At 46.0% G+C, this 19,322-nt stretch overlaps 1 protein-coding gene across 2 annotated transcripts in view; it reads left to right on the top strand.

Annotated features, from left to right (window-relative positions):
* Positions 1–19,322, top strand: part of DOCK1 (dedicator of cytokinesis 1) — a 497,787-nt gene that overhangs the window by 438,718 nt on the left and 39,747 nt on the right. For both annotated transcript variants that reach the window (XM_041744687.1, XM_041744686.1), the window contains exons 37-39: positions 980–1,070; positions 4,057–4,176; positions 18,620–18,709. In XM_041744687.1, the coding sequence (XP_041600621.1) occupies positions 980–1,070; positions 4,057–4,176; positions 18,620–18,709 (301 nt within the window). The remainder of the gene's footprint in view (positions 1–979; positions 1,071–4,056; positions 4,177–18,619; positions 18,710–19,322) is intronic.

Raw genomic sequence — 19,322 nt, 5'->3', positions numbered from 1 at the left:
TCTCGATGGACTCATGTGGCCCTTCCATAAAAGAGACAATAGCACAATTTTCATGTTTTACATTAATCCATATGATCAAATGAGAAATCAGTTTTAATTTTATCAGAAATAAACAATAGTATAATTTTTCAGCCTATTCTTCCTTTAACTGACATTATATTATGATATTTTATATTGCCTGCTGGATTTTTCTCCTTCACTTGCCTTTTCCTCTAGAGGTGGGCTGTGATTGATGCCCTCTCTCTCGGTCACTTCCAGAGGCCAGTGTGAACATTTAGCAAGATTATAACATAGCAGAATAGAATAAGGATATGTCCACATGGGTTGGTGTTTAATGATGTGTTTATTACATCAAGCTTGATATTCTAACTTGATTTCCAAGAATTTTTTTACTTTCTCCTTTATAAAAATATATCAGATAAATTTAATAAACTTTTGGGAAAGCAACCAGATTCCTTTAGCCAAAATGTAGTTTGCTTTATATTAAAAAGCAATCTTTATATCTCTATGAAAGAGAAATTCTTTCGATAACATTCACTATGGTCATTGGACCTCTTTATTTTTATGGATTTGTATTTTTATGGATTTGGGGGGTGTGTGCATTTGGATTCAATAGAAATGTAAGAAATCACAACCCAACCTCATGATCTCATTTCAAATGTAAGAAGAAAACTCTGGAAAGGGGAAAAGGAATGAGAGACCATTGAAGTACAATTCTACCTTCTTGGACCATCTTTGTTTTCATCCTGAAAAGGGGAAGACTTAAAATTATATTACAAAATATTGTTGTACATTATTCTTGTTGGTTTTCCTTAGTGCTTTCTGCACCAAACGTATATGAGGCATTGGGAATTGTGAACATTGTGAAGAGAATGTGTAGATAGGATTTACTGTTGAAGGTAGATATTAGCTTTTGCAATCCTTAACACAAATGATTTGTGGATGTCTTAAGAGCCTCACTGTGTTTTTGTCACCTCAGGTACCTATACAAGCTGTGTGACCTCCACAGAGAGTGTGACAACTACACAGAGGCGGCCTACACCTTGCTTCTCCACGCAAAGCTTCTGAAGGTAATAGAAATTACTACACACTTTTATGATTCCATTGTTACAAAGTTCAAGATGATCTAAATTTTATTTTTCCATGATAAATTTTAGTAAACCTATAATTTAAGATCTTATGGATTTTGAGTAAATGCAATGACCTAAACAAAGATATATAGAAGGTACTTTGATGACAGACTTGGCCCTACTGAATGCAGATTTAACAAGATGTCCTAGCAAATTATCACTGAGCATCATCAACACCCATCATTGGGCTGTAGGCTAGCAAAGACTTAAGAGGTTCAACAGGTCCTTATTCATGCCAGAAGGACTCAGTAGTAGAGGATAATATCATCAGTAAGAGGGATTTCTGCGGTAGACAGCTAAGGGATGGGATGAGATGTATCCCTAATTATCTTAGCCAAGAGTTCACACTGAGATCTTCTGTTAGTCCATCAGTTCATGTGAGACCTTGCATTTGGTTCTCCTGGAGTGTTGCCCCTGAACACAGGCCTGGAGTGACAACTTTCAGCTCCAGTGATTGTTTTGTTGTGCACATATCTTTTGACATTGGCTTGTTTGTTTGTTTGCAGTAATAGACTCATACTCTTCCCTCCTATCCAATTCTAGCCCAGTTAATCCTACAGAGTAAGCCCTCAGTATATTCTTGTGTGGATGGATGGTTGGATGGATGGATGGATGGATGGATGGTTGAATGGATGGTTGGTTGGATGGATCAAAGAATGGAAGTGTGCATGTGTGAGTGGGTGGATATATGGATGATGAATGGATAGATGGAAATGTAGGTGGATAGATGGATAGATGTGGGTAGATGGATGGAAGGATGGAAGTGTAGGTGGGTAGGTGGATAGACAGGCAGATAGATGGATGGATAAGTGGATGGGTAAATAGATTTATCCAAATGTGTAGATGGCTGGGTAGGTGGGCAGATGGATGAAGGAGTAGATGGATGAAGAAGCTGCTATACAACCTCTAGTTGTATGTTTTAAAACTTTAGCTAATCATTAGATCATCTTTCCCATTGTATCCTTATAAAAAATTGAAAAGTTATAAACTAGAGAAACAAGAACAGTTAAGAGAATTAGAATTTAGTTGAGTGACCCAGCATAAAGACCACTCATTCAAGGAATCCTGTTTTCAAAATCAAGCCAGCCCCTTGAGCACCAAAAACTGAATGAAAGAAAACCAGTAAAGACTACATTAAAATGAGCATTAAGCAATGTCTGTGGGTGATGAGAAGCATTAAGGAGAACACTGTGTTAGGAGTAAAACTCCAGCAAGATTCTTCCAGCCTTTGGCCCAACTCCAAAATCTCCAGTATCTCTTAATGCTAACAATGTACCCAAGCTGCTATAGACGTTGGAGTATGGACATTTACCTTTGTGTTAAAACAGAAGGGTCCATAACAGAAAAAACGGGAAGAGGCTCAAACTGGGGCCTCATCAGTAGACCCTCTTTGGCTTCACACCACAGAAAGCTCTCCCAAGGAATGTGATTTATGACAGAGATTTCCTTTGGCACACCTGACACAAGCCATACTGCTAGGAACTCTAATGGCGTTCATTTGTTAGAAACCCAAATTTCGGTAATAAGGCATTTTTGCAAATATGGAGGTATTTATTGTCACCGGGGAAATTAAAATGGGGTTGACAAAGTGCTTACTCACCCTCACTCTCTCATAGTACATACACGTTTAATTGAGCACAGATGGGGCGTGTTTCATATCCCAAGTCGGTAGGCCCGAATGCATTATCTTTTCCACTGGGAAAAGATAAAGTTTAACTGAATTTTCCAGTTAAATGGCGAATGCTTCATAATTTCTCTCCATGTCTTTTACACCATGACGTTTCACAATTTTTCCTAAATACGTTTTGATATTGCATTCACTGTGAACTCATGCTGGTTAATCAACTTACGAAAGGATTATTTGTATTGTTATGAAAATTGTTCTTCAACGTGACAAATATATTCTTGTTCATTAAAAATTCTCAAATATAGTCATTTTTAGTTATTTTGTCAAAAACAAGAATGATGAAAACATTAGCCTTGAGCCGTTGTAATCAAGTAAAATCATTTGAGTGTTTAAGTGGAAGGTGTAGAGGGATTTTTACCTCCCTAGTCAATATTTTTTAAGTGATTTTAAACTCCAAGGACGTTATTTGAGATCTGAACTTTCTTATTTATTTGATTTTTAGTTACAGGCCAGAATCACCTAAAATTTTTACATTTATCCCCCATGAAGGTAGAAATCTAGCTATGCCATGAGAACTCCATAATTAATCATTTTGTAACAACTGGTTGTAGTCAGGATCACAAGTCTAAGTTTAAGAGGAACCTGCAAGGCGTGACTGGTATGTGAGATCTGTGTATCTTCTTTGCTGTTGAATAAAATGTTGAGCACCTCAAAACAGTAGCCAGCACCCCAGGATGCCTCACTTGAGAAAGCTCCAATCATAATTTACCTTAGGAATTATAAGACAGGGATCCCTGGGTGGTGCAGCGGTTTGGCGCCTGCCTTTGGCCCAGGGCGCGATCCTGGAGACCCGGGATCGAATCCCACGTCCGGCTCCTGGTGCATGGAGCCTGCTTCTCCCTCTGCCTATGTGTCTCTGCCTCTCTCTCTCTCTCTCTGTGACTATCATAAATAAATAAAAATTAAAAAAAAAAAAAAAGGAATTATAAGACATTATCAGCAAGCTGACAGTTCTCTGCTTTCCAGAACCTGCTGGGTTTCTCTTCTGTATGAATGTGGGCTCAGCTTTGCCTCCCTCTTGTCTTTCCTTCCTCGTGGGGCTTCTGCACAGAGGTTCCACCCTCATTTCCACACCCCAACAGCCTGTTGACAGCAGCCCTGGTTGTCCCCAGAACCATGGCCTGCATGCGTGTAGGACACACAGGGCTCACTGCCCTGTGTATTCTGACCAAGGGTGGGCAAGTGGTACCACTGGATGCACCATCACCTGACATTTCTCATGCTTTGCTTTGGTCTCAGTGGTCAGAGGATGTGTGCGCGGCCCACCTCACCCAGCGGGACGGGTACCAGGCGACAACGCAAGGACAGCTGAAGGAACAGCTCTACCAGGAAATCATCCACTACTTCGACAAAGGCAAGGTAAAAAAAATGGGGGGGGGGGCGTGTTTTTTGTTGTGTTTCCCTCTTTATGTGTGCCTCCCCACAGTGCACATTTTATAACACGTGATGTATGTGGAACCATAAAGTGGTAACAAATTGTAGATTGGAAGGACTTATGCGTGGTGGTCCACCAGTTGGCACTTCTAGGTAGAAATCCTACCCCAGAACCCTGCAGTCTTCCCTTTATATACATGCTCTGGAGGGAAGAACCTAAAAGCACAAGTGTGTTACCAGTCCTTGCCTCAGGGAACCGTGTCCGGGACCCTGATTTGGAAGGAGCTTCTGAGCACCGACAAGGAGTGGATTCATTCCTTTGAGAGTTTCCATTTTTCTACTACCACTGAGAACGGAATCCTGTGGTTAGACAAGGATTGCTCCATTTTGGCGGATTCTAGATTAATTGGCTTCCACAACATTATTTATTCCATTGACTTCTATGGAAAGGAAACCTGCCATCATTTTAATCAGCCAGTAATAGATCTCATCAGTAGTTTGTGTGACTCACATAAGCTGTAAGTATTCGGGGGGGGGGGGGGTAGGGGGGAAAGCAAAGGAAAGGAGCTCCTTGAGCTTTGGGATGTTTGAAAATCTGCCACCAGAGTGACTTGGGAGCTCTTTCTGCTGCTTCGTCAGGACTCATAACTCATCTTGGTTACCTGTTCCTTTCTTCACTCTGAGGGAAGTGGCCAGAGAACCCCTGGAGGCGCGGTGTGAGCCCTCTAGGGCTGCTGTAATAAAGCACTGCTGATTGAGTGGCTTTAAATGACAGAAATGGATTCTCTCCCTGTTCTGGAGGCTGTAAGGCTGACACCAGTGTGTTTGCTCTGTGAGAATGACAGGGCCTTGCTTGCTCTGTGAGAATGACAAAAGGGAGAATCTGTTCCATTCCGTCCCCCTTACCCCCTGGGGTTGCCGGCAGTCCTCTGAGAGCCCTGGCTCCACCTCCACTGAAGCACGAGGCCGTCATCGCCCTGTGTATGTCTCCATGTCCAGATTTCTCTGTCCCAAGCCCACTGGTCACTGGATTTACCCAGTCTGCCATGACCTCATCTTTACTCATCATATCCAAAGACCATGTTTCCAAGTAAGGTCATATTCACAGAAACCAGGATTAGGACTTCAACATACGTTGGGGCTGTTGGGGGGGATGGGGGAGGGGGTAGAAGGGAGGGCACAATTCTCCCAAAACAGCACTTACATGGCCACCTCTTTTGGTGCCTGTCAATATAAACAAAACTCTATTGAAAAGATAATGTGTGCTTTATTCATTCCCTATTGTCCTTGACACAGGACAAAAAAATCAAACTATTCAGAAAAGCGTGTAGATTGCCCAGAGGCTACTTGGAAATGTCTTATGGATTACACCTTGGATTACACCTGGTCCTGCAGTGGAATGGAGTATATTTCTTTATAGCAATGAGACATTTTCACAATTTAGGCTGATTACTAAAATTTTATTAGTTTAGCCGGGGGAACCCTATTTCTCAGCAAACTGCTAGAAGAAATGGGGCTGATTCAACCATTCCTCGCCCTCTGATGACTTCCTGGCTTACCGTGTTCTGGGCTGTGGGGTGGGCAGAGCTGGAGGGCCAGACGGCATCGGGGCATCGGGAACGTGTGCCTTTGCTCATGGCCATTCCGGGCTCTCCCAGTGGCAATGATACATCCTCTGGCAGAGTAGGCCCCCCAGACTTCTCCCGCCATGTCACCCCTTGTTCCCTCCCATACACCTGTATTTCAGCCACATCGCCCAAATGTGAGGGGCCTCATACACAGCAGCCCTTCCTGCCTCTGCCTAGCTGGCTTCTGCTGCTCCTGCCCTTGGCTGGTTTCTTCCCATCTCAGCTTGAATGTCACCCCTCCTCTGCCCCCCCACGGTGTCTTCTCCTCCTCCCTACAGCACTTCCCACAGTTTGCAGCTGTAGGTTTGCACATGTAAGGCCTTAGTAGGTTGTCAACGCCCTGAACATAGTGGCCACACATTTTCCTCCTACAACGCATCTAATTCTCAAAACAATGCCTGGCACATAACCCGGTGGGCATTTGTTGGTTGAATGGAGAAATCAGTGAAAGAGTGGATGAATAATCAGCATTTCAGAGTGACTCCTGACACTTGGAAATGCTCATCTATAGGAGGACAGTGGCCTTTAATAAATAATGAATCAAAGAACAGAGGCCTTTTCACTTTTTGCAAAGGCGGCTTTGTATGGGGGGTGGGGAGAATGTGTTCAGTTTAGAACAGAGTGGTTCTCAACTGGGACCCACAGGAGACATGTTGGCATGATGGGGGCCATGGACTGCCCTGGCATCTAGTGGGCGGAGACCAGGGATGCTGCTGAACATCCTACAACATATAGAGAGTGACACAGCAAAGAAATATCCAACCCCAAGTGTAATATTGCCGAGGTTGAGAAATCCTGGTTTTGAAAAAGCTCAAGTGGCAAAGTATTATAGGCAAAAAAGAGGAGTGGGTGGAGAGAACATCCTTGTTCTAGAGGAGACACAGAGACGGTTATGGTCAAGGGATCAGTCGGCTAAGCTGGAGTCCAAAGGAGTACTTGCTAATCACGGGTTAGGAGGGCTGTCTCCACAGTAGCTGTTGGAGTTGTCTTGGCAAAACAGATTGAAAAGCCATTTCTGAGGATTTGTAACTTTTTCCGCAAGAATGTTCAAAGAAACAAAGTCCCCTCATCCCTCTAAAGCTAACTTGGAGAGTGAGCACAGGTGAGCGAGAAAATTCATCAGATGAAATCTGAAGTACTTGGGTGATTAGCTGCGAGGCACAAAAATGTCGTTCTGACATCAACAAGCATGACATTTCCTGGGAAGAAGATAACAGAAGGAAGCAATTACTCATCTCCTCCATCAGGACTGATGGGCAGAAAGATGCTGGAGTTCCAGCCTCCTGACGTCTCAACGAGTCTACACCAGCCGGCACCCAGATGGGTACAGGTTCCGCCACAAAGAGATGCAGCCAAGAAGGGACAGCACATCACCAGCCTGGCCCTTGCACGCCTTGTCCAGAAACGACTCACGTGTTTCTGTTCATGTCATTGGCTAAAGCAAGGAACCGGGCCATAGCGGGCCCCAGTGGAAGTTCCCAGACATGCAGCCCCTCCTATGCCCTATGAGGGCATTTAAGGAGACAAGCGAGCCAGGGTTCTAACGGAGGGCTTGCAAGGCACGTGGAAATGACCTAAGTAGGTGTATGTTCTCAAAAAGATAATATTCATATAAATCCCCCAAATAGTATAGCTCCCTGCAACTGGACATGTGAGAATAGAGATATCTTACAGAACTCAGTGTTGGGCCTTGATCCCCATTTCTCCATAGTCAAATTTCCTTCTTCCATCAGGGAAGGGGCTGGGAATGGTGTGTGCAGCAGGAGGAGATGGGCTCCTGTTCCCTGTGGCTAGGACACTGGAAATCACAGTGAGGTCACAGCAGAAGATATCAGAGTTGGGCACTTTGTGCCAGAAGTAGGATCACTTTCATTTAGGAAATAAGACTGCGACACAGGTGTCCCTGCCAGTTCTGGGTATATGCAGTATTTGAGAAAGAACATCTTCTCTGCCTTTTCTGAATACAATGGAGTAAGACAAGTGGCTGTGCTCATTGCTGCAGATCACCAGACTGGGTGGGAGGGCCTCATTGTACACATTTCCATACTCCGTTCCCAGATTGCAATCACTTGGGGAAAACGTATCTCACAACGGCTCTTGGGTGATGGGTGACAAATTTTCCAGCCAATGGGAACTTGAGAAGGGCCTCCGTTAATGCAGGGGGACCTCTGAGCAGGTGCCCCAGGGAAGCCAGTGCTCAGACAGAGGGGTGAGACTCTAGCCTACACGGTCTGATCTTGGAATCATGAGGAACATGTGGTCAGTAACGTTTGAAGTGTGGCCCATCCAAACCAAGATGTGCTGTCAGCGTGAAATACCCACTGGATTTTTAAGACTCTAGTGTAAAGTAAAGAATGTCGTTGAGGGCTGAGTTGTTTCTGCCAAAAATTCATACATGCAAGTCGTGAACTCTAGTACCTCAGGATGTGACCGTGTTTCCACCTACGTCCTTTAAAGAGGTGATTAAGGTAAAATGAGGTCACTGGGATGGGCCCTGATCCAATCAGGCTGGTGTACTTCTAAGAAGAGATTAGGACACAGACACACAATAAGGACAGTGTGAGGACACAGTGGGAAGAGGTCCATCTACGAGCCAAGGACAGAGGCCCCAAAAGAAACCCTCCAGCTGGTGACTTGATCTTGGACCTCTAGCCTCCAGATCTCTGAGGGGATAAATGAATCGAGGGTACCCAGTCTGTGGTACTTTGTTACGGCAGCCAGAGCGACAATGCAAGCGTCAAGTTTCTCACTAATTTTTTTGGCTACCGATTACATGCTGAAATGATAATATAGCAGATGTTATTAAATTTTACTAAAATTAATTCCACTTCTTAAAAACGTGCTATTAGCAATACCTGTGTGCCTTGCATTATGTTTCTTTTGGTCGGTGCTGATCTGAGCCAAAAAGGCTTTGTTCTCATTGAGCATCAAGACTCTTGTCCTGCTGGCACATCCCTCCACATGCTGGTGTGAAGGGAGACTTTTCTGTTTAGCCTTTGAGACCACCACAGGCAGCGAGGGCTGTTTATGGGCCTGTTGGCATATATTCCTAATGCTGAGTGAATATCTGAAAAACTAAACAATATCCAAAAGAATGAGAACATGGGGACCAAAGCCAGGAAATAATAGAATTTATGTCAGAACAATGAGGGAAAGCATGATAACAAGCATTAAATTAGATTTTTTTTTTCTTATGACCCAATGTCATTTCTAAAGTTTGGGGGGGGAAAAAACTGTTGGAGTGTGGTAATTACGCACATTAGAGGATTTGGAGGGATGGACGAGTTAGGGGCTCCTTTATGGCAGAGGAGTCTCTGAAGGAAAAACACACAGGGCAAACGTTAGAGAAGGAAGGAGGCAGAAACAGAGGGAGGTAGGAATGAAGATAAACCCTTAGAAACCAAGAAAAGGCAACATAGCTTTGTTGCAGCAAGATACAGCTTTCCGATACTATTTTATCTTATTTTATTATTAAAATTTAGCATTATGCCCCTCAGGTATGTTGTTTTCTTCTGTGTTTTGACCAAAGTCAATTATAATCTCATTATGGGTTGCCTCTTAAGGATGAGTCACGTTTTCTCATTGTGATTTGTACATCTGAGTGCCTTCGGGAATGAGAATTCCTGACAAACTCGCTCTATTATCTTCCCTGGCTTGGTCAGGATCCTACCTGAGGCACTGCTGAACCATTCGGGTCTTCGGATAGAAGAGCTGCTGCTAGAGCCGGTCATCCAGCGCTCTCTTCCTCCTGAGCTCCGTCTTCCCAGGTTTCTGCTCCGAGGTGTATCACCTCCACACCTGTCCCTGACACTCTGCTCCCTGGGTCGCCACTCTATGTTCTAACAAAGGGGCCACAGTATCTATCATGGCTTGAATCCCTTCAGAGATGCCCAAACCTCTGGGATCCCCCTACCTCCTCTGTAGGCAGATCCAGGCTTCTCACTTGGCAGGTGAGGCCCCTCCCCTCCCCTTTGTAGAGTAGTCGGCGCTACCCTACCTATCAATCCTCTCTCTACCCACAACATCTTGCCTTTTTTTAGAACATGCTCTTTGGACTTTCCATGGTCTTCCCTGGGTGTGGAAGGGCCCTCTGTTGCCTGCTGTCCTAGTCCCATGCTCTCTCCAGCGTGGAGCCTCCCTGCCCCCACCATCCAGGAAGACGTCTCCCTAGACACTCTTTGCCCTAGCCTTGGGACTCTTTATGTGTACCCTGTATCTCCCTACTTTGAGTATCTCGTGCTTTCTAGGCCCCCTAAGTGCCCTGGAGATCTTGGTAAATTGCAGATTCTGATTCAGCAGGTCTTGGCGGGGCCTGAGGCTCTGTATTCCTAAGCAGCTCCCAGTAATGACAAAGGAGCTGGTCCGGGGACCACCCCAGTCACCAGGTCCTGCTTCGACTGAAGCTACTCGAGGGCAGGACAGGCTGTGTGTGATGCTTCTGTGTCCCTCGGAGGGAGACTGGTGCTGCATCGAAACTGGACACTCAGTCAAAGATTTTTTTTTTAGTAGACTTTATCTTTTAGAGCAGTTTCAGATTGACAACAAAATTGAATGGGAAGTGCAAGGAGTTCCCACAAACCCCTTCCTGGACTCGTGCACGGCCTCCCCCACTATCAGCACTGCCATTGTGGTTCACCTTTTATGGAATGGAGCACCTTCTGGCCAGCGCTGGGGCAAAACACTTGCAAAGGGCACCATCACTCAGACATTCCACAAAGTACCTTCCATTAGGCCTGTTTGTCTCCTCTGTGCGGCCTTGCCTTCTGACCCAGACTCGTCAGCCCCTAAGGAGGTCTAAAGGGGCAGATCCCTGACCTCATTTCTGCAGTGTGTAGGATTTGGGGCTGGGGGTGGAGGGGTGGGGCATGTTCCACAGGCTCCTTTCCCGAGCCTGATGCTAACTCGACCTCAGTACCACGTTCACTGCAGAGCTGTAGATCACAAAGACAGTCCTGCAACACCTGGGCCGGCTCTTCCTTCCTGGATTCTGTGCATCTTTCAGAAATGACAGTCCTCGGTCAGGATGTCGCAGGAGGTCATGCAGCGAGTGAGCAGGGCTGCCACATTGGGAGGGCAGCTGGTATTGGCCACGATCTCTGATTGAACGGCTGACCCGGCTTCCATCCCAGACCCCACGTTCTGTGCACGATCCTGCGGCACAGGATTTAAATTCTTTAAATCACAAGAATTGGGTTTGATCTTACATTTATTCCATTTTAAGGGGAAAACATTACAGTTCTGAATACATGAAAACATGTATTTGAGTGACGGGACTTAATGGCACAGTTGAAGTTGAAGGCTGAGGATCACGAAATTCTAAAATGGAAATGAAACAGGGCCTCAGTCTGGCAAAAGTATGACTCCGTTAAAGCTCCATCGATACAGGCTGTCACCACGTGGCTGTATCCGTGGGTAATTAAGGATATCTTCATTATGTTCTTAATATATGGACACTTTACTCATCCAAGAGCTCACTTGCACTGTTAGAAATTTATTCAGCTTCCTCGGGGACCTGGGGGACTCTCAGAATCCGAGGCAGGGTTGTCCCCCGAAGACTTTGGGGGCAGTAAAGGAGCCGGTGCCCGAGGAAGGCATCTTAGAGGGTGCGGGGACAGCGGAAGACAAGGGACCCAGGCCGGACCGTATTAAAAGTTCCTCTGCCTTTGTGCTCTGAAAGCTGCAGCGCTGAATGGATTTTCTGCTGCTTTATATTGGACAGCCCAGCTTTTGAATTATGTTCTGTTATCTTTCCATATTTCTTCCACACGAAGTCATTCTTCTATTTTTGCTTTTCTACTGTTTTAAAAAGTTTCGAATGTCTTTCAGCCCAGCTCTTGGGCTTTTCATCTTTTTCTTTCTCTCCATAAAACGTCATTTCCATCTGTTTCCCCTTTCATTCTTTTACGGTTCTTCCTTCCTGGGCTAATAACCACTCCTAGCTCCTCTCCATTCTGTTTTTACCACCCGTTTGAGCGTCCCCCTGCAAGCCTTCTGTCGGGTTTTATCCTGGCAGACGGGCGCTCTTTCCCGAACATGCTCTGCATTGTCTGTCTTATTGTGTTTGGTTGAGGCCTAGTAATTTTCAATAAAGCCCTTAATCCAAGTGCTTTGCTGAAAATTACCAGGCTTCTCTATGGAGGATGAGTCAAAAATAGAAGCCCTGCTATCAGGAAAATGTAGTCAGAGCGAGGGAGCCCGTATTAACCAGCGTTCAGCTACCTCTGCCACCAGGAAGCCGCCTGGCAGCGCCTGCAGAGGGGGCAGGCCCGCGGGCCCACGTGCTGGGGGAAGCTCTCTGGCTCTTTCCAACTGGAGCTCCGTTTCCTCTTCCCTTAAAATAACCTCGCCTTGACAAAGTTCGCACTTTGCCTTGCACCCAAGTCAGAAATGAGGCATCTCACATCTTCCTGTGAGCTAAAAATAGGGATTTGGGGAGTAAGTTGCTGCAGTTGGTGGAATGGTTCGATTTCTTTCCTTAAGTATTTGGGGCGAAGTTTTGTCATTCGATGAGTTTCCCTTTTAAAGCACAGTGGTTATTCAGAGGAACGGCAGGTAGAGGCGGAAAGACACCCGCTTCCTGGACTGTCCTCGGCGTTTCTAAAAGTTTTGAAAATCCGGATATGGGCCAGAATCTGTTCAGTGAGGAGGAAGCTGGCCTGCTAACGTGTTCGAAGGGATCATGTTAATATTGATCTGCTCCTATAAAATAAGAAACCTTTTTTTTTTTTTTTAATCAAAGCGTGCGCAACATGACATCAGTGCTCAGACTCCAGAACCACACTCCTCCCCACTCTCTGCAGGGTCCCTAGCAAGTGTTCCCACCACCAAGCATACTGGTGCCAAGGGCACCCGTGAGTGAGAGAGGCCTGCCTCCAGGGCTGCCAGGCTGGCCCCCGGGCTCATGCGCATACAGATAAATAACAGAACCTTCCTCCGGTCTCTCACACTGGTGGGTGCTGGGTCTACCTGTCTAGCAAGTATGGGAGTGATTGCTTCTCTGGGGAGAAAGGAAAGGCTTGGAGGAGGTGACACGTCGACTGATTCCTGAGGAATAAGATCAACTTTGCCTGGTGATGGCTGGAAGGAATTGCAAAGAGTAGGAGTAGCCCGGGGAAGGGCAAGGGCTCCTGGGACCATCTTGGGTTTCTGGGGGAGGTAAGAAGTGAGATAGGAGGTGAGAGGTCCTGAGACACATGGACGTGGGGGACTGGAGAGCCAGTTTGCCCTCGGCCTTGTACGTCTCCTGAAGGTTGGGTTTACTCTCTCAGGCACAAGGAGCCAATGAGACTTCATGAGAAGAGGCAACAGTGACTTCCTTTTCCTCTTTTCAGAGAGTAACTCTGGCTACTTGGTGGCAGAAGACCAGCACGGGGGGTGGTGTTGCAGGGGGGTGGAAGGGCCGGAGACCCGCTGGGAGGCCACAGAGAGGGAGGTAACGGCTCCAGGGCTTGAAGTCAGCTGGTCACACAGGGCCTCTTTAATGGGTCAATGCCAGGAGGAGCCAGGGTGCCCGGCACAGCCCAGTCGCCCAGGGTAGGGTGAGGGGTCAGCATCCTCAGTCACTGCCAAATTGGAGGAGACCAAGTTGCTAAGTCCAGTGAGTGAGGTTTTATTTCCCGCAAGGCAGTTAAAGCCGTGCGGAGACATGAGGCTCCGATTGTCACATGTTAATTCTTTTCTTCAAAGTAGTTGACCCTCCAGCTAGCGGGTACGCAGGCAGTATGACACCACTTCGCCCTCCGCGCGTCCCTGGCATTTCCTCGTCCACTGGTCTGTGTCTGTCCCTGTATATTCTGCTTCCGTCCTGTCTGAGGGACGTGCTCTCCACGCACCTACCAGAGCCCCTTGCCCATCCCAGGACATCAGGCCAGCCCGTCTACTTGACCCCTGCGGTGTTGGGGAGTTTTGCTCTCTATTCACTAACATACATTCCCCTACAACCGTGCCCTTATTTCTCCCTCCTTTAAAAGAAGTTCTCTCTTGTTCTGACTCTTCTCCCCAGTTACTGCCTATCAACCTTCTCCTTTCAACACTGTTCCTCAAAGAGCTGTCTGTACTCCCCTCTGTCCCTCTCCACCTGGTCTCTCTGGAGCCTGTCCCCATCCCACGTGCCCCCGGACCACCTGCGGAATGAAGGCGTGAGAGTGTCCCTTCTTTGCAGCCTGATTTAGGCTTTTCAGAAATGTGCAGAACTATAGATGTCCTGGTCTGAAGAAGAAAATGCAAAACCTCCAGGTTTTAAAGAAATGTTTCCTTCCTCACTTCGCCTTTCAAGGTGCTAAAAGCTGAGCAAGTAGTTTTTCTGTTCCAACAGGTAAGGAATGTCTGTGGGGAAAACAAGCCCAGAACCAAATCAACAATAAACCCCGCCGCTTTGGTGCAGTCGGGTACTCAAGGAATGCACGTGACTTAAATGGGCAGTGCTTCCTTGAGTGAGTGCTTCCTCGAGTACTTGACTGCACCAGAGGGGCAGTGTTTATTGTTGATTCGGTTTGAGAACCTTGTCAGAAAGGCTTCCTCCGCCAGGCCCAAATCCCAGATCCCACGGGTTTCCTGGCCTGTCTGGCCAGCTCCGTTCCTGGGCATGCCCAAGGAGAGGACGGCATTGTTACTCCCACGTGGGGTGGCTTTGAGCTGCACACCACAGAGGCAGTGCCCCTGCTGGGATGGGAGACTGGGGCCTGACCTTCTCTCCAAGAAATGTCTTTGGAAAAATATGGATCCTTTGATCTGATCAGCCAACACCAGTTGAAAACATCAGGGGGACCAGGGATGGGGTCATCGGCTCAAGAAATTGCCAAGAGGCCTTGAGAGAGGGTGGTGTCTGCAAGGGTCTCTATTCTTTCAGCTGAGCCGCAGCCCTTAGAGTCACCATAGCCCTTCTCATGACATACATCTTCCCTCATGCCAGAGGGACTGGAAAGAGACTCCCTCACAGGCTTCTGGGCTCACTCGCTGGTCAAGACCTAACACTCGTTCTGAGCCACCTCATTCCCCTCTGTGCTGAGGGGCCTCAGCCTTTGCTCTGGATTCTTCTGTACCATCACATCCTCATCCATTCAGACATCAAAGACCATATGGGACGGGAAAGTCACAAGTCATTGATGATGAGTCTTCTCGCAACAAATGCCTGGAGAAACAGCTGAATTATAGAGGAATGACTGAATCTTGGGCATCCCATAAAACATTCTCACCAGTGAGTCACTTACAGCTGGTAAGTGAATTAAACCAGAGTTGTCCACGCTGTCCCAGGTTACTGAATTACTGGTAAGGGGCAGTTGTCCTGGCTGGCATCTTCTCTCTCGTTCGCCACAGCTTCCTTACCTGGTGAGGTCAGGGTTTTTGGCCAATGGGACTGGCCCACCGTCAATTGTATAGTTTTCTGTAGGAAATGAATAGCTGATCTGTCCTCTACAGCCATGGATATCAGGACACTAAGGAAGGAGTTTCATCAGAAGAAGAGAAAAAGACAAAAATTTTGGTGTGCCTAAGCGGTGCAGTCAATTGAGCTTCTGACCCTTAGCTTCAGCTCAGGCCATGATATCAAGGTTGTGAGATCAAGCCCTGCGTTGAGCATAGAGTCTGCTTCAGATTCTCTCTCCCTCTCCCTCCCACTCGTGTGTGTGCATGCATGTGCTCTCTGTCTCTCTCTCTGTCTCTCTCAAATAAATCTTTTTTTAAAAAGAAGGGAAAAATAGTTTATATTCATGAAACTTGATGAAATGAGACTTCCTGAAACTGGGTGATTCGGAATGATGGAGACAAGACGGTCATCTCAAGAGTGGGTAGGAGCTAAGATCGTCTGATGGAAAGAGGTAGTGAGATGAACGTGTTCTGTACTGCAAGTAACTAGCGATGTCAAGAAGGCAATAAAGTGGATTAAGGATTTCAAATCAGGGAACGAGGTTATGTGAGGATCTGGTGCTTTTCTTCAGGGCTGTGGTAAACCTCAGAGCCTAGCACAGGAGCTGAGGCAGGATGGTCAAACTCGTGGGTTACAGTGATTCTTTCACGGAGGTCATCTGAATCTTGATCACATTGAATCTGTATTCTCCCTGGTACTGAAATATCTTCCAAGGTGTTCACATCAGAAATATGAATTGCCCACACTCCTTAGAGCCCTATCCAATTAAAAGTAGATGAAAATCTCCCTAATGCAGAATCCTGTAAGACCCTGGAGGGAGTGGGGGGGAAGGTGTATTTATAGAAAATCTGATAGAAAACACAACCATGTCACCTAAGGGTGAGTCGGATAAGATATTTATTCAAGACTAACATTTCTTTTAAAAACAATTACTTTTGATATGTATCTAAAGCATCTCATCTGTCATTTAGGATAAAAACAGATTAAGCTTTTACTCAGTAATAAATGAGATGCCCTAACATTCTAGGCAGCTAATAGAGTGTGTGTTCGCTTGCAGAAAACTCAAAGAAAAATCTTGTGACAGAGAATCACAAGTAAAAATAGTGTTTTCTTTGAAATGGAAATACTCTAAGGAAGGAATTGGTCACTAGAGCTTAAAAGAAATATTGAAATTGCAAGAGGCTTCCCCTTCCTAGAAATGTGAGCTTGGACCCCCAGCAGAGGAGCCAAGGAGGATCTTGAGCAGCAGATTAAATATTCAGAGAATGCAGGGCAGCTCTGGAAGGGCCAGCAGGATGGAGACCATGGCAGCTCTGGAAGGGGAACCAGGTGTGCAGACCCAGGAAGGGCATCTTGGCCTCTTTCTCTCTTCCCTGGGCACTAGTCCCATCTCAGAAATCTGTTTCTACTCTGGGCTTATTTTTATTTTGTCTTGCAAAGTATTAAAGTGTAACTCATATTCCAGAATAGCCTTTTTTCTTATAAAAAAATCGCAGATGGTTTATTTAGGCAGTAACCATAAAGAGTATTTAAGTCTTGTCGGGCTGTTCAGTAATAAGTAAGGCCCTTGATGGGGTCATCCTACTAAGAAGCAAAGACCAACCAGCCGATGAGTCCTCAGTGACAAGAGTGTGCCACATATGGGACTGACAGCTCGTGTTCTCAGCAGGAACCTGGAATTGGTGATTAGCCTCATATCCTTTAAAACCCATCCCAGTAGGAAGGAATGGGAGAAACTGGAAGTGCTGGCACATGATCACTGTTATGGTCCGAATGCTCGCTCGCATTCCTCCTCCACCGCCAATCACCACATTCATATGTTGAACCACCACATGATAGTATTTGGAGATGGGGCCTTTGGGAGATAATTGTGTTTATATGGAGTCATGAGTATGGCTGGCCCCCCACAATGGGATTACTGCCCTTCTACGGAGAGAAAGAGCCTCTCAAGGCCGTGTGAGCACACGATGAGAAGGTGGCAGTCTACAAGTCAAGAAGAGGTCTATAAGCTCACCAAGAACCAAACCTGCCGGCACCTGGTTCTGAGACTTCCCAGCTCCCAGAACTATGAGAAATAAATGTCCATTGTTTAAGCCACCCCATCCATGGTACCGTTTTATAACAGCCCAAACAAGACAGTCAACAGAAGCAAGAACTCTGGGAAAAGATCAAGCTGGGCCAAGTACACCTCTCTGTGCCCTTGCTCAGATTACTGACCTATCTCCTCCCCCAACTTCCTTATCTGTGAAATGGGTATAATAAAGTCCCGCCTGATGAGACAAGGGATTTGCTGGACGGAGCAAGCTCAGAATCACCTTGACTTCAGTTCTACTATCTTGTGGGAATGGTAGCAGTCGGGACGGGAATGGTTTCTGGCTGGGGACACAATGTGTGGGATGGTGTGGTGCTTTCCTGATTCTAAATCAACAACCTCCAGTTCTTCTTTTTTTTTTTTTTTTTTTTTTTTAACAACCTCCAGTTCTTCTGATCAACATCCTTGAGCCGGCCCTCGGTTGTGGTCTAGTGTTTTTAATAATGCTCAGTCTCTCAAGGGCCTTGTGGTCTTTGAGGAAGAATGGCAGAAGCACTCCAGTTTCTGTATATGACCAAAGGGTTAGAAGTCAGGGGGATCCTGGGTCATCATGGGAGCATGAGGAGCATTGGCACCCAGAAAGGCTTCCTGGAAAAGATGATGGCTCCTCCATATTTAACATATTCTTCTTGAGTAGACCACTTTATTTTTCCCAGGAAAAATAAGAGAAATTCAGGAGGCCTCACTATATGCATCAACGAATTCTCCCAAAATGTCAAAGTTTATCAGCATTCTAATAAATCATTTACCTGATTGGAAATCCACTCTCAAACTACTACCAAAAAAAGTTCCCCCTTTCAAAATAATGGCAGGCGTTATAGTCTCACGGTATTTGCACACATAAAGCAACGTCTTGCAAGCTTTAATTTGGAGTTGAACTATATCCTGTTCTTTCTGACAGTCCAGTCTTTATTCAATGGTATGATTGGGAAAGTCACAAAACCAGGCTCCTTGTAACCTCTCGTGCACTGCATTTCCTTTTCCCCCCGCCCCGGCACTGCTGCTGCGACGGATGGGCTTCAGCCACCGTACTTGGCAGCAGGAGAGAGGATGGAGTGGGCCAGAACTGGCGGGCAGACTGCTCTGACCCTGGGCAGAGGCCAACATGACCGATGAGCCAGTAGTGGACCAGTTTAGTCAACTGATGTCTGGTCATGAACCAAAGGACATGAGCCTCTAGAAAATATTTGTATTTTTCTAACTTTATTCTTGTAGCGTTCTCCGATTCAGCAAGCATATTTCCAAATTGTTTTATTATGAACAGTCGTATTACTGTTTCATTCCTTGACTGCATGATTCAGCTTTGAGTTTCGATTTCTCTTTTTTCTTTCTTTTTCCTCACAGATGTGGGAGGAGGCCATTGCTCTGGGTAAGGAACTTGCCGAACAGTATGAAAACGAGATGTTTGATTACGAACAACTCAGCGAATTACTGGTAGGTCTCCTTTTCTTTCCATTTAAATGAACACAGGCGATCTACACTTGTTTTTCTGGGATTTCTCTTTCCACTTTAACTTGGAGATTCTCTTCGGATCCTGTGACCTTGGCCATGGTCCTCCATTTTACCCAGGAGGACAGTCTTGAGTGTTTGCTCGTTGATTCGGGCCTTTGAGTACTCACTTTTATTCCCAACTGCACTTTGGGAACCAGACTCTTAAGATTTCTCGGAGCATTTGTATGTAAACGACTATTGACGCCTTGTGTACCGTACTCTTGATGGCCCAAGAGTCTCTGAGAATCTCTGCTGGTTTAAAACTGACCCATCTGTGGGGTGGGGGATGAAGGAAGAGTAGCCCAGGCCTTTCTCTTGCCATTAATTTAGATCAGAATTCTCCCCTTTTAAATATTTCTGTAATGTATCCCAGTATCTAATAGATACCAGTTTCAAAATACTGAAGACCAGACATTTAATCATAAGAAAAACCATTTCTGTGGCACCTCTTTGGTTATCAAAAACATAGATAAATCATACCAGTTATTGCATTTGGCTCTTTTGGACAGATTCCCTGCTAACCACTGGGGGTGAGTGACAAATTCTGTCTAAGCCG

Source organism: Vulpes lagopus, chromosome 2, assembly GCF_018345385.1.
Source record: "Vulpes lagopus strain Blue_001 chromosome 2, ASM1834538v1, whole genome shotgun sequence".
In the NCBI taxonomy this organism is placed as follows: Eukaryota; Metazoa; Chordata; class Mammalia; order Carnivora; family Canidae; genus Vulpes; species Vulpes lagopus.
Note: the sequence above shows the minus strand (reverse complement) of the source record. Positions and strands in the feature narration are given on the sequence as shown.